We start from the raw sequence: 15,439 nt of genomic DNA on the forward strand, positions 1-15,439 counted from the left end.
TTCCTGGAACAATTGTGTCAACCGATTTCAGTGTTAATAATGATTTACAACAGTAGCAGCAGCTATTGCTCACAGAAGCAGAAAGTAACCTCTACAAGAACAGAGCAAGTGTCAAGACTAGTGGTGCACATCTTTTCTGCAGATATTACAGAGACAGCTCAAAGATACAGCAGTTTAGAAGATGAAGTGAAAGCACCAGTTTTTTTTCCTTCAGCACCAGAGTGGGGAACAGGAAAAAGAAGTGCAAAGCAACAAACACCTGCAACCCACCCAAGAGAGTGAAAGAAGGCAGAGAGTTTTTCTTTGAACATATTTGGTAGCATGAAGAGATGAACTTCCTTTTTCAAACTGTCTGCTGCCATAAGAATCTGCAGGGTTTTAAGCTCTACCTCCCCTGACATTGTCTTATTTCAAGCACATGATTATACTAGAAGGAAAATGTGCTCATTCTTTGCCATGAGTTCTGCTACTCTGCCAATTATAACAATCAACCTATGGGGATCTGTAATGTGTACATGCAGTCCTTTCAATATTCAAGTGACAGCTTGTCATGCTTTCTGAACATGGGGTCTGTAAACAGCCCTCACACAACCGAAAATAGGCCATAAATAAGCTGTTACAAGCTAGAAGCATCCGTTAAGTGCCTGCTAGCTCCTAGCATTTTTGGAAAGAATGCTGGAGCATATCAACCTTGATCTTATCCAACACAATGCCTTTTTTACCTTCTGAATAATGAATGCATGTTCCAAACCAACTACCATGGGACTTTGAAATTTCAACAATGCTTTAAGAGTACAGTAAAAAGAACAAGTAAGCTCCACAAAAATGAAGTCAGACTACTCTTCTATAACATAACAGTCAAAGTTGTTGCTCTATAAAAATGGCTTGTGGTTTTTCATTATCTGCATCTTCTTGTTTCACTGGTCACTAGGCAATAGCCAGATACCAAAGAAATCTACATGTCCTGATAAAAGTCAAAAGGGTGGCTAGAAGAATTGCTCCCAGATATTGGGTAAAATCTAACGTAAATCTTACTTAAAGTAGAGCCACTAAAATGAATCGGACTTAAGTTAGCCATGACTCTTGTTAGATATTGGACTCTAAGAAATCATTAAATGGGATCAACATAGTCATTTTGATTGTGTGTTTCTCAAAAATAGATCAAATAAAAATATTAGTACTCCAAAACTATAACTTTATCTAGAAAAGTTAGATGACATTCATTTTGATCTAAATTCTTCAGGTGAACATATCTCCTGCTGTAAGATTGGCATATGGAATGGGACACTCCCATCTTATTTAAAAGCAGCAAAGAGACCTACTTAACTATATCCCCCATTAAACCTTCTGTATTAAAACAACCCAAATCATTATTTTGTTAATACAAACTTTAGAAATAATTATACTTTTGACCTCACTTTTAGCCCTCTTCATTGGCATTAACATTTTATATCAATTCATAATCCACACACCTCTCAAAAATTGATAAGCTACACTGGTAATCAGAGGTTCTGTTCACCAAAAATTTTGAACTACTGCAGTAAAACCCTATTCCCTCCCGTCAAGTGAAAGCATGAAACTGGCCAGTTGTAAATGTAGTTTTCAGTACAAAACTAATCATAGAATTGAAGAATTGTAAGGGGCCTAGAAGGCCATTGGGTCCAACCTCTTACTCAATGCAGGACTCCAAGTTACTCGTAAAGCATCCCAAACAAATAGCTCACCTGCTGCATCTTGACTGCCTCCAGTGCAGGCCAGTTCACAAACTCTTCAGGGCCAACTAACTTGACTAATTGCAGAATTTAACTAATCATTATTCTATTTTGTTCTTAGATACATTATGAAGCTATGATGAGCCACAATCAAAGTCTAATGACAATGTCTGGAAATATTCATCCAGAAGAATACAGAATTTCATCACTTGTCTTCTTCAGCTTTATTTTCATAATTGGATTACTTGTTAATGTCACAGCACTCTGGGTCTTCAGCTGTACCACCAAGAAGAGAACAACCATATCTATTTACATGATGAATGTTGCACTGCTTGACTTGTTTTTCATATTTTCTTTGCCTTTTCGGATGCATTACTATGGAAAAGGTACTTGGATCTTTGGAAAAGTCTTCTGCCAGGTTCTCAGTGCTTTCACTGTTTTTTACCCCAGTGTGGCTCTATGGCTACTAGCTTTTATAAGTGTTGACAGATATTTGGCTGTTGTTCAGCCCAAACATGCCAAGAAACTCAAGAATAAAACCAAGGCTCTGGTAGTTTGCACAGGTCTTTGGATAATAACCCTTTTGACAACTTCTTCATTATTCTTCTTATATCCTGATCCAGATAAAACTTCCAATTTCACCACCTGCATTAAGATGATGGATATTATCTACCTAAAGGAAGTCAGTGTGTTAAACATTTCTCGGATGGTTTTTTTTTTCTTGATCCCCTTGTTTATCATGGTTGCATCTTATCTAGTCATCATTTATAGTCTCATTCATGGACGAATTTCCAAGCTGAAACCAAAGGCTAAAGAGAGGTCAATCAGAATTATTGTGACACTGATCATCCAAGTGCTTGTGTGTTTTGTGCCTTTTCATATTTGTTTTGTGTTCCTGATGCTCCAAGATGGACAAATAAGCTACAATCCATGGGGAGCATTTACAACTTTTCTCATGAATCTCAGCACATGTCTAGATGTAATTCTGTACTACCTGGTTTCAAAACAATTTCAAGCCCGAGTAATCAGTGTCATGCTTTATCGTAATTATCTTCGAAGTGTAAGAAGAAAAAGTATAAGATCTGGTAGCATGAGATCATTAAGTAATATCAACAGTGAGATAATATAAAAAGTGTATATATCTCTATACGATGCATGCACCAGATGATTTAACTCAGGTTAAGAAAGTGTGGCAAAGCATACTAAAATGTTCCACTGTGTTATGAAAGAATGGCTTTATTATTCTATCTCAAACCATTTCCCCTGATAAAGAGGTTACCCTAGTTTGAAACATATTGATTTTCTTCCCTATTTGCTTATTCTTTGTTATTTTAATGTCAACCTGTAAGTATGTCATCTTCTGAGAACTGGACAATGCTCATGGAATGAACATGTCTCAAAACATAAACAGATTTGAAATGGCTGAAATGGTTGAATACTGTAATGTTTTCAGTATTCACAGTATTGCCCCCTGCTGAAAAAACCAGAGGAAATTACATGTTTCTAAACGCTTTATCTGCAATATGTATTTGAGAAATAACATTTGACAGAATATATTTGGTTATTTACAATGGCAAAGAGCAAGCTACAAAAAACTCCACATAAGCAGAGATACCACCTGAAGCCATAGGTGGATACTCTCACCTATGTACCGGTTCCAAGGCTTGCACATGCACAAGGGAGCCACTGCACTGTTGGCCATAGCATAAAGTTTGTTATTCTGAAGGATTCCTTCTTACAACAAAGCAGACGCCTAGAAAAAAGTAATAGTCCTTCTGCAGCTGTGTTGAAATACTCATGTAGTACAGCAGCTATCTCTCCTGGGACAGAAGAGATGGGAAGGAGACAGAGGTGGAACTGCAGCAGGAGGTTTATCACCCCACAATACACACCATTCAGTCAAAATGAATGACCGCTCACCACCGCTGCCCACTCACCACCGCCGCAGACACCAACCCGCCCGCTGACGCCGCCGCTGCACTGATGGACGGACGGCGGCCACCATGGGACCAGGGATCGGGACGCTGCCGACCTGCAGGCCCTTCATCTTGCCGGCAAGTTCTCTGCGGGCCCTGCCCCTCCCCCCCCCGGCATGGGTGGCAGCTGTGCCGGATTGGGGGCAGGGCGCAGGGAGGGCCGCGGCATTAACTTGCCAGCCGCAGCTGAGCCGGGACTGGGCCCGACAGCTCACCACCGCTGCAGATGCCGACCCGCTCGCTGACAGCTTCAGTCCGGCTTCAGACCCGGATATGGTACTGAATCTGCCTTGGTTGCCCTGTATGATGACCTGTGCAGGGAGAGAGAAGGGGGAATGCATCCCTGTTGGTCCTCCTGGACCTCTCAGTGGCTTTCCATACCATCAACCATGGTATCCTTCTGGATAGGCTAGCGGGACTGGAAGTAGGAGGCTCTGCCTCAATGACCGATTCCAGAAGGTGGTGCTGGGGAATTTGGCTCTGCGCCATGGCAGCTATGCCTTGGAGTACCACAGGGATCCATTTTGTCCCCCTTGCTATTCAATATCTACATGAAACCACTGGGAGAGGTCATCAGGAGGTTTGGGCTGTGGAATCATCAGTATGCTGATGACACCCAGCTCTACCTCTCTTTTTCAAGTAACCCAGGTGAGGCAGTGGCTGTACTGAACCGGTGCATGGACGAGGTAATGGGCTGGATGAGAGCCAATAAACTGAAACTCAATCCAGTCAAGATGGAGGTCCTGTTGGTGGGTGGTTCAAGCTCCTGGGTAGGTGACTTGGACCTTGCTCAGAATGGGGTTGCACTCCCTCTAAAGGACAGGGTCTGCAGCTTGGGAGTGCTCCTCGACCCGGAGCTGTCCCTGGAAGCTCAGGTAACTGCGGTGGTGGTGAGCACTTTCCTTCAGCTTTGGTTAATCCATCAGCTGTGTCCCTACCTGGAGGACGATTGCCTAGTGACAGTGACACATGCATTGGTTATTTTCCCAGTTGGATTTCTGTAACACGCTCTACATGGGGCTGCCCCTAAAGACGGTCTGGATACTTCAGATAGTGCAAAACAGAGGTTGCTGACGGGGACTGGGTGTTATTCTCACATAACTCAGTCCTCTACCAGCTTCACTGGCTTCCCATCAAAGTCCAGGCTCAATTCAAGGTGCTGGTTATTACCTACAAAGCACTTAACGGCTTGGGACCTGGATACCTAAAGGAACACCTTCTTCCGTATTTGCCCTCCTGCCCCCTGAGATCAGCAGCAGAGGTCCTCCTCTGGGAACCCTCCATGAAAGATATTAAGAGGCAAAGTACCCAGAAGAGGGCTTTCTCTGTGGTGACGCCCCGCCTATGGAATGCGCTCCCCAGAGAGGTCTGCCTGGCACTGTTGTTATTTGTTTTTCGGCGCCAGGTTAAGACCTTTTTATTCCAACAATATTTTAATAACTTTTAATATTGGTTTACGTATGTTTTTAATCTGCAGTCAGGGTGGATCTGAAATTCATTTGTATTATGTTTTATATTATTTTTTATTTATTTACGTAAGCTGTCCTGAGGCCTTCGCAACAGGACGGCATATAAATATTCTAAATAAATAAATAAATAAAATGATCAGGTTTTAGTCAATAATAATTGTCAGTAATAATGATGGCTAGTAAGAGTGAACAACCTGAAGGCAAGTTGCAGGTAAAAGCATAAGAATGTAAGAGCCATGCTGAAACAGTCCATCTAGTCTAGCATTCTGTTCACACAACAGGAAACTGGCTGCCTATAGAATCCCAAAAGTATGATATGTGTGCAACAACTCCCCACTCTCCAAGTTTTCCAACAGCTAGTATACATGAGTACAGAGCCTCTATTACTGGAGGTAGCATATCACCACTAATTGCCTTTTTCTCCACGAATTTGTCCAATCCCCATGTCAAGTGATCCAAACTGGTGGCTATCACTACATCTTGTGGAAGCTAACTCCATAATTTCTATGCTGTGTGGCACTTCCTCTAATTCATTCTAAGTCTTCCACCTATCAGATTCATGGAATGAAGTTTTATGGGAGTTCTAGTTTTATGGGTGAGGCATTAAAATGTTTACTTCTCCACTTTCTCTATACCATATATAATTCCATACACCTCTATCATATTTTTCTTTACTGTTCTTTTTTCTAAGCTAAACAATCTCAGCTACTGTAACCTTGCCTAGTGGGACAGTTGCTCCAAACCCTTTGCCCTTTTCCACACTTTTTTCAATTCTACAATATCCTTTTCAGGTGCAGTGACCAGAACTATACATAATATGGGGTCAAACCATAAATTTGTATAAGGTTGGTATGATATTGGAAGTGTTATTTTTAATTCCTTTCCTAACTATCCCTTCAATAGAGTTTGCACACACACACACACACACACACACACACACACACACACATTTAACAGCAGCTGAACACAGGGTTGACAGTGTCATCAAGCTATTCACCATAACCCCAAAACCCCTTCCCTGGTCAGTCAACTGCTAGCTCAGATCCCACAAGTCAATATTTGAAGTTGAGATTTTTTTTGCCCCGGAGTGCATTAATTTACATTATGCTTACATTAAACCACATTTGCCATTTTGATGCCTGTTCTCCCAGTTTAGAGAGATCTCTTTGGAACTAGTCACAATCCCTTTTGGTGTTAATGGCCCTAAATAGTTTTGTGTCATCAGCAATTTGCCACTTCACTATTCATTTCATTTATGAATAGGTTGAAAAGTACTGATCCTATTACAAATCCCTGCAGGACTCTACTGTTCATAACCCTCCATTGGGAAATTTTTCTCTCCTTCTACTGTTTAACTAGTAACTGACTCATAAGAGGATCTCTCTCCTATTCCATGAATAAGAGAGGTTTGCTCAATAATCTTCAGTAAGGATTTTGTCAAAGGCCTTTTGGAAATTCAAGTAAACTAGATCCCTCTAATGGATCTCCCTGTCCATATGTTTACTGACACTCTCAAAGCACTATAATAGGTTAGCAAGATAGGACTTCCCTTTCAGGAAGCTATATTGATTCTTTTTTCAGCAGGACTTTTCCTTCCATATGCTTATTGATTCTATCTTTAATAATTCTTTCAACCAGCTTATCTGAAACAGATGTTAAACTAAGCAGCCTATAATTTCCAGACCTCCACAATCCCTTCCTAAAAATTGGTCTTATTAGCCATTCCCAAGTCCTTTCATACATTATGCTGATTTTAGGAGCATAATTTTGTAAGTAGGTTAGCAATTTCATATCTGAACTGTAGAGGAGAGATACCACCTGGGCCCAGTGATTTATTAACTTTCAGTTTGCCAGTAAGTTTCACAACTCCTTCTTTTCTCACCATGGTCTGCCTTAGTTCCTCAGCCTCCCTTTCAGAGTACTGAAGTTCAGGAACAGGTATCTGTCCTATATTTTCTGCTGTGAGGACAAATTAAAAGAATTCATCAAGCTTCCCCACAATTTCCTTTTCCTTCTTTAACTCCAATGGTTCAACTGCCTCTCTACCAGGTTTCCTGCTTGCTTGCTTAAAGCTTTTCTACCCATCCTATTAAAGAAAGTCTCAGGATGCTAACACAGTAGAAAGCACAGCATCACATCATCTATAAAACCACAATTAAAATAGCAATTAAACCTTAAAATGTTGGAAAATAAAAAGGGTTTTGTCTGGCACCCAAAAGAATAAAGTGTCAATGCCAGGCGCACCTCTCTGGGGAGCGTTTTCTGTAACCGGGTCTTCTAATACATTTAACAAGTTCTTCATTGATTGTCTTGATCTTATAAGCAATATGCTTCCCAAAATACTTTTTTGCTTCTCTTATTGACCACTTGCATTTCCTTTGTGCAAGTTTGTGTTTGCTTTTGCTTTCCTCATTTAGGTAAAACTTTTATTTTCTCAAGGAAACCTTCTTTTCTGTAATGACAGTGCTGTTTTCTCTAATTCCTTGACAATGTTCTTTAACCATGCTGGGAACCTCTTGGACATTGTGTTAACTTTCCCCACTTGTGTCCATTTTATCTGTGCATCCATTATTTTGGTTTTAAGTAATCTCCAAACATTATGAAGCTATCTGAGCGTCTTTCTTTCCACTCTTATTTTAGAAAAGTTCCCTTTTTTGAAGTCTAATGTAACCATGTTGGACATCTTCCACTTATACGTATATTAAAACTGATAATAGTGTGGTCACTGTTTCCGGCTGCTTCAAAAACTTTTACATCTCAGAACAGATCTTGGGTGACCCCCACTCGATTAAATCCAGGATTGTCTCCCCTCTGGTTGGTTTCATAACCAACTGTTATAGAGCTTAGTTGTCAGTCATCAAGAAACTAAACCTCTTTGTCAGAACTGGAACGTACATTTAGCTAGTCAATGTGGAGGTAATGACACATTGTAAAAGTCTTGGGTGTTTTTGAAGACTGAGCATTCTTGTCTGGGGGACTAGGGCATGTTCCTTGGACTAAATCATTTCTGGAGCCACATATTGTCACATAGAGTAATTCTGTGAAGCAGTCTGCACCATTTAGATTTCCACGTCTGCTGGACTCAACGCCCCTTATTCAGTATGCGCTTCCCTATTCTTCCTATAACGTTTATATAGAGATGACCATATCTCACTAGTTCTCTCCCTCCACCAGGACCTCCCTACTATACCTAGGTTCTCCTTTAAAACAAGGCATTCCAGCTTTCCTATTTTGGCTCACAGAGTGTCAAACACCTATACAGTGTCCCTCTCCTGATGACTCTGAAATATGCAACTTGTTTTGGTGCTAAAGACTTTTTGACTGGTTATCATATTTTTGTGGTCTATTTTCCTCTCTCCTGCATTTGGATGATAATCATTCCCTAGGGATGATTTCATGAGAACTGCATGCTTCCCAGCTCCTATTTACCTTTCCCCTTTAGTTTAAAAGTTGCACGGCTACCTTTTTAACGTTATGCAGTAGCAGTCTGGTTCCATTCTATTTCAAGTGGAGTCTGTCCCTCTCATACAGGCCTAGCTGGTTCCAAAATGGTCCTCAGTGCCTAACAAGCCACACCAAAACAAATCTTTTAGACTTTTTCTTCCTTTCCAAGTATATGCAGCATCCTTTGGTTTTGTCAAATCTGGCATAAATCTTATTAGCCTAGCAACAAAACAGAGACCTTCATAAGCATTATTTTTCCAGTGGCAATTACTACTACAGAAAACACATCAGTGTTCTCACATCAACTGAAAGCCTTATACACAACTGCTTATTAGAATGCATTGACATAAACGAAAAAGTTTATTCTGCTTCACATTCTTAAACAGTAAAATTATTCTAGATGTAGCACTCACATCCCTACAAGTTTTGGCCCTCTGAGAAATTAAATGAGACAAAGTCAGTGAATACAATAAGCTTGGCTGTAATTCCAGCTGTTTTCTACAAGTTCTGAGTTGCACTGAAACAACTACCTGCCTACAGAAAACAAGGCATATGAAATTGGCTTTGTGTCTAAAATCACACACACACATTAATGCAGTTTTTCAAGTAGTGCTTAACTCTTTGTGAGATTTCATTTTCATTTTGGAAGAAGACAAGAAAGGGAGGGGTTAAGTGGCAGTATGATGAGGAACTGTTAATTAAAAATGCTTCCCACTCCCTCACATATTTGTTGTGCCAGTTTGTAGGCATTATTGTTCATCTTTGCTATTTGGATTCTCTTCTTTTAATCTGAAATAGGTTTTTTTCAGTGAGTAATTCAAGCCAATCAGGGATTGCACATATGACAACACATGCCATAGTCAAGCAGATCTGGCTACATGATGACATCAGTACAGGTAAATCAGTCATTCCCATCATTCTGAAAGGCAATATGAGAAGGAACACTTCCCCAGCACCAGGATCACTAAAGCAACCCTCAGAAGCCTTCACATCCACTCCACTTCACTAGCACCACCCTTGAGCCAATCCTGGTTGCATGAAGATATGTCTGATCAATTAAAGTAGACTGTGGATAGGATTGTGCACTTTCAAGTATGGATGGAAGTCCATATTTGAATGTGTATTTGAATGTCTATCTTCCTTTAAACTCTGCATGACTAGAGCAGAATAGGACCATACTTGAGTTGGTAAGTAGTGAAAAGAATACCAAATGATTATCTGCAAACAAAAGGGTGCATTTCTTTTTAAAGCTACATCACTTGCAATAATATCTAAGGTGCCCAGAATTCAGCAAGCCCCTCAGCAGCTACTCACAATCCTGAAGGCAAGCTGTTGATGGTGAGACCAAAAGAATATTCAACTGCCTCTACTAGAAGAAGATCAAATAATACTGACAGCATCCATGAGCCTAGCAAAAATGACTGAAAAACAGAAAGAGAATTCAGAATCAGACCCGTCTAGCATTAATTAATGATGCTTTTTAACTTTCATAGCTTTAAATATAGGGTAGTTTTGAAAGAAGGTTTAATACAGATATCAGAATCTCCCTGATTTATTAAATTTTTATTATCACTATTTTCAAAGCCTTCTGGTAATACAGCATTGACCAAGATTTTGCTTTGGCAAAACTAGGGCATTTGGCCATATTAGCAAGAGTGGACCCTGAGCTGACAATAATGCCTTAAAGATCAGTCAGCAGATAAAGCACATAGTCTGAATATACAGGACTTATATATTGCAAATGTAACATGAAATGAACACTGGCCACATTGTACCAAACTACTGAAAGTTTTGCAATATCTTTCCAGTACACTCTATGAAGTCTAAAGAATAGAACAATCATCATTAATGAAACAATAGGAAAAAATCAACTACATCAATTGTACCTTATTTTGGATAGCTTACAACAAGCAGCATTAGTGCAACATAGCCTTAAAACTGGACTTGCCTTCTGCATGAAGTACAGCATAATATAATTATATATTTGCCACTTAAATATATTCTTTAAAGAAAATTTGTAAGTTATTTGTGACTGTCCCACTCACAAAATTTGAACTGGTCTGTACAACTGAACAAGCTGCCCATTGCAGATAGGTTGCTAGCTTAAAGTAGCTTAACTACTCTGTTCTCAGAAAATTAAAGCAGCACATTAATTCTAGACCTATAGGATTTTGTAACAGTTATAAAACAAAAATTTTTCCTATATTCTCCTATATAGTCCTATTTATTTTCTACTTATACATCATTACCAGTAAAATATAGAAACATAGAAACAGAGCGAGACAGAAGGGGTATCCTGGGCCATCTAGTCTGATAGCTGGCTCCGCTCATGACATGCCTACCATATGCATGTCTAGCCTATCCTTGAACACCCTCACTGATGGAGCCTCAACCACCTCCTCTGGAAGCCATTCCATACCCTCTGGGTCCTAACTGTCAGGAAGTACTGTATTTTTCCATCTATAAGACTCCCCCATGTATAGAAAGCCCCCCACTTTTCTTACCCATCTCCAAGAGAGCAAGCTGCTGCTGCGCTTGCTGCTCCCTGCACACACACGCCGCCTCACCACCCCTCAGCACACCCACATTCGTACCAGTCTCCTCCCTCAGCACAGCCACAGTTTTCCTCTCTGCCCCCACCCCATATATAAGACGCCCCTCCATTATGAAGTAAATATATTGAAGAAAAGGTATTGTCTTATACACGGAAAAATACAGTACGTCCTGGCATCCAAATTGAACCTTGGCTCCCTGAGCTTTGCTCTGTTGAAGCGCATTCTGCCCTCCTCTGCAGGGGAGGACAGGTCTCTACCCACCTCCGTGTGACACCCCCTCACATACCTATACGTCACCAAGAGATCCCCTCTGAGTCTTCTCTTTTGCAGGCTGAAAAGACTCAGTTCCCTCAGTCTCGCCTCATAAGGCTTTTCCTGCAATCCAGCCACCATCCTTGTGGCCCTGCGCTGCACTAACTCTAATCCGTCTATATCCTTTCTGTAACAAGGGGCCCAGAACTGAGCACAATATTCCAGTTGTGGGCACACCAGAGTCATAAAGAGTGGTAGTAATATCTCTCTCGATCTAGAAGCCACACTTCTGGCTATGCAACAAAGGGTGGCATTCACCCTCTTGACCGCTGCATCACACTGCTGATTCATGTTTAGCCTGCAGTCAACCAGAACCCTGTGATCCATTTTCACAAGTGCTGCACTCCAGTGACTTGTCCCGTAACCTGTACTTATGACACCCATTCCTATGCCCCAAGTGCAAGACCTTGCACTTATCCACACTGAATGCCATCCTGTTGTCTCCTGCCCACTTCCATAGTCTGTCCAGATCCTTTTGGATCTGGAATACCTGCTCCTCAGTTGTGGCCACTGCCCCCGTTTTAGTATTGTCTGCAAATTTGATCAGCAGACTGTTCACCCCTTCTTCCATGTTGTTGATGAAATGATTAAGCAGGATCGGCCCCAGGACCCCACTTGTCACTGGCCACCATCCTGATTATTCCCCACTAATAGTTACCCTCTGCTTTCGGTCAGTCAACCATGCCCTAATTCATTGGATAGTGCATTGGTCCATCTCAAAACCCCTCAATTTCTCAACCAGGATATCATGGGGCACTTTGTCAAAGGCCTTGCTGAAATCCAGGTAACCACATATACCACGCCCCATCTGTCTAGCCACCTTGAAACCTTGTCATAGAATTCCACAAGGTTTATCTGGCAGGACCTGTTTTTGTGGAAGCCATGTTGTGTGGCTGTCAGCCTCCCTTCCCTATCTAGCATCACTAGATCTCTCACTATTATGAGCCTTTCCATTGTTTTTCCTACAATGGATGTAAGACTAACTGATCTGTGATTCCCCATGTCCCTTCTACTATCCTTTTTGAAAATTGGGACCACTGATGCCACCCTCCAGTCCTCTGGAACTTCACCCCTTTTCCACGAGGCCTCAAAAATGAAGCCAGTGGGTGTGAGAGAACCCCTGCCAACTCTCTAAGTACTCTCAGGTGTAACCCGTCAGGGCATGGCACCTTTGTAATGTCCAGTGCCCTGAGCAGCAAAAATATGACAAGTTTATGATCTGAAGAGTTAACAAGTGCAACTCTCAAAGTCCTGGCTTCAACTGGTGACTAGGGCACAATTCATATGAAAGGGACCAGAAGTCCTAGAGAGGCATGGGTTCTATTGACATAGCCTATGGAAGCAAGTACAGATCTTGACATTTGTTTAGGGCTAGCCACCAAGCGCTCCCTGGGATGGAGCATCTAGAACATTTCACCCTGGCCAAGAGCCACCAAGGAGTCACTACCCTCGCCCGAGTAGGACCTCCATTTTCTGTCTCCTATTCAGTGATGGAATCAATGCAATCAACTGGAAGTAGCTCAGTAGCAACAGAGTACAAAGTTCAAGGCATTGAAATTATCCCTTTAAACAACTATGTCTATACCAAAAGACTGGGATAGGTACCATATAAGGGTTGTACTATAAGGGCTCAACTGGGCTGTAGACCTCATTGGTATAAATTATTTGCTCAGGATTGTTCAGAGTCCTGCTGTTCAGTGTGACACTATCCACAACCCTATCTATTCTTCATTAAAGGGAAAAAGTCACATTTCCCAAAAGAAAATACACAGTGGTTTTACCTAGAATACTGAAGCACCCATTGCATTAAGAAGGTAAGAGTAAAGAGTTACATCTTGCCAGATGATTTAAAATATATTACAGGAAAGCATGAGAGGAAACAGAACATGAACTTACTGAAAATTTTCTGCTGCCATATCTCCTTTCAAATATTCTAAAGTTGTAGATGAGCAAGCAGCTGCAGAATGTGTCTTTGAGATCAAGACATACTGTTCGCCCACATACAAGCCTCCAAATCTGAAAGATAAAAAGCAGACAGGTATTTACACCAGATGGGAATCTTCCAGAGATGGATACTGTGTATAGTTTTGCTATGAAAATTTATAACAAAGCAGAAAATACAGTTATGCATGAAATATAAATTGTTCTCTTTCTGAACTATTCTACAAGAATAAAGCATATAAATAAGTTCACAACTTTTCTTGTGCAACTTTCACCTTATAAAATGCACATTAATTTAAGTCACAGTTCTACTGCATGTACCAAAAGAAACTCGGAGAACCACTGGTCCATAGCGCTATGAATGTACAATACTTAAAAGTCCATAAAACATTGTTAATAGTGGTCTAAAGGAATCCTTCCATAAAGGACACTGCTATTTCTGGAACAAATGATTATCTAGCACCACTTTTTAAAGACAAATCACAGAAGGGATGAGGGGGGCAGCATTCTCCACCTACCCATTTTGAATGTTGCAAAGTGTACGACAGACATTTGTTCTAGTTTTATCGTCAGGTTTTTTTACTTGTGCCCAAAACATTGAACATCAGGTGCTCATTCCAGACTAAGCCCAAAACTACATATGATAGGGGCAGATTATGTCTTGTGGTTCCACCTCAGATCATATACAAAGCAGGAGGTGGGATGGAGTATCCATATGACTGAAAGAACAGATCAAAAGGTTAGGAGTTCTGAATCTGCTCCTCAACCTGCCTGTTGTTTAACTTCCTGTGCTTTCCCCCCTTATTTTTCTTTCATTCAGGCTCCTACACTATAAGTAGGCCCATATTGGTGAGAGCACTGGAATATATAGTGGAGGCAGCATAGGTATTTCCCCCTCACGAGGCACCCCTCATATATTCATAAAAGGAAACAAAGGAAAAGTCCTGGCCTACAAATCTCCTACAGGTGTAGTCATATAAATTAATTATTACTCACCTGAAATTCCTCTTTTACTGCTTGCAGATTGTATGCAAAAAATTTTTGATGATGTTGAAAGAGCAGAGTCAACAGAAGTGACAACGTGCTTGGTATTATTAAGAGGCCCTTTGACAGAGGTGCTTTATCTTTGAAGGAAAAGAAATATAAATATGCAATCAAGTGTCTCACACTGAAAACAAATTTTAAAATGTGCATGCTTTGTAATGAAATTCTCTCTCCCTCCCTCCCTCCCTCCCTCCCTCCCTCCCTCCGTCTGTCTCTCTCTCTCTCTCTCTCTCTCTCTCTCTCTCTCTCTCTCTCTCTCTCTCTCTCTCTCATAAAGCTACCATTACCTATCATTTTGATTTCTGGTTAAAATGAAGCAAAATTACAACTGTTTAAAGGAATTTATACCTTGTTTTATAGAGGTTTTAGCTAGAAATGTGAGAACCTAGGAAAGAAACAGATAAATCTGAAGGGGGGTTGAATTTCAACTCCCCCTTTTTCCTCCGCAATGGAATAAATAGAGATTTGGCAGAAAACTGGAAAAATTATCTTACAAAGTATTTTCTGCTTTAGAATGTGTGAAATATTTTTACAGAAAAAGACCCGGTGCAATAAGGGCAATAAAACATACATTAAGTAACCTATGATTTGCCAGGCTTGTGCGCTGCCACCATTTTGAAAATGCAACCTACAATCAGCCCACACAAAACCAGACACTATGGGTTAATTGTGGGTTCAAAAATTTCAGTTACAGCATATCACAGAAGTGAGTACACCCCTCACATTTTGTCAATATTTTATTATATCTTTTCATGTAACAACCCTAAGGAAATGACACTTCGCTACAATGTAAAGTGGTGAGTATACAGCTTGTATAACAGTGTAAATTTGCTGTCCCCTCAAAATAACTCAACACACAGCCATCAATGTCTAAACCGCTGGCAACAAAAGTGAGTACACCCCTAAGTGAAACTGTCCAAATTGGGCCTCAAGTGTCAATATTTTGTGTGGCCACCATTATTTTCCAGCACTGCCTTAACCCTCTT

At 40.8% G+C, this 15,439-nt stretch overlaps 2 protein-coding genes across 3 annotated transcripts in view; one reads left to right on the forward strand and one right to left on the reverse strand.

The window, feature by feature from the left end:
* UBAC2 (UBA domain containing 2) overlaps window positions 1-15,439 on the reverse strand; it is a 135,147-nt gene that overhangs the window by 108,001 nt on the left and 11,707 nt on the right. Inside the window, exons 2-4 of one of the 2 annotated variants that reach the window (XM_044428569.1) lie at window positions 14,406-14,533; window positions 13,365-13,484; window positions 9,916-10,022 (exon numbers count right to left, since the gene is read on the reverse strand). In XM_044428569.1, coding sequence (XP_044284504.1) covers window positions 9,916-10,022; window positions 13,365-13,484; window positions 14,406-14,533 — 355 coding nt within the window. The remainder of the gene's footprint in view (window positions 1-9,915; window positions 10,023-13,364; window positions 13,485-14,405; window positions 14,534-15,439) is intronic. The other variant, XM_044428570.1, reaches the window with a different exon arrangement.
* On the forward strand, window positions 1,545-3,014 carry GPR18 (G protein-coupled receptor 18). The gene has a single exon (XM_044428571.1). It carries the CDS (start codon window positions 1,849-1,851, stop codon window positions 2,839-2,841), a length of 993 nt encoding a protein of 330 aa, XP_044284506.1. The 5' UTR covers window positions 1,545-1,848; the 3' UTR covers window positions 2,842-3,014.

The sequence above is a fragment of the Varanus komodoensis genome, unplaced genomic scaffold (genome assembly GCF_004798865.1).
Source record: "Varanus komodoensis strain SLA01 unplaced genomic scaffold, ASM479886v1 scaffold2, whole genome shotgun sequence".
Taxonomy (NCBI): domain Eukaryota; kingdom Metazoa; phylum Chordata; class Lepidosauria; order Squamata; family Varanidae; genus Varanus; species Varanus komodoensis.

Coding starts and splice junctions, on each gene's coding strand:
- GPR18 (XM_044428571.1), top strand. CDS start 1,849: ATGATGAGCCACAATCAAAGTCTAATGACAATGTCTGGAAATATTCAT.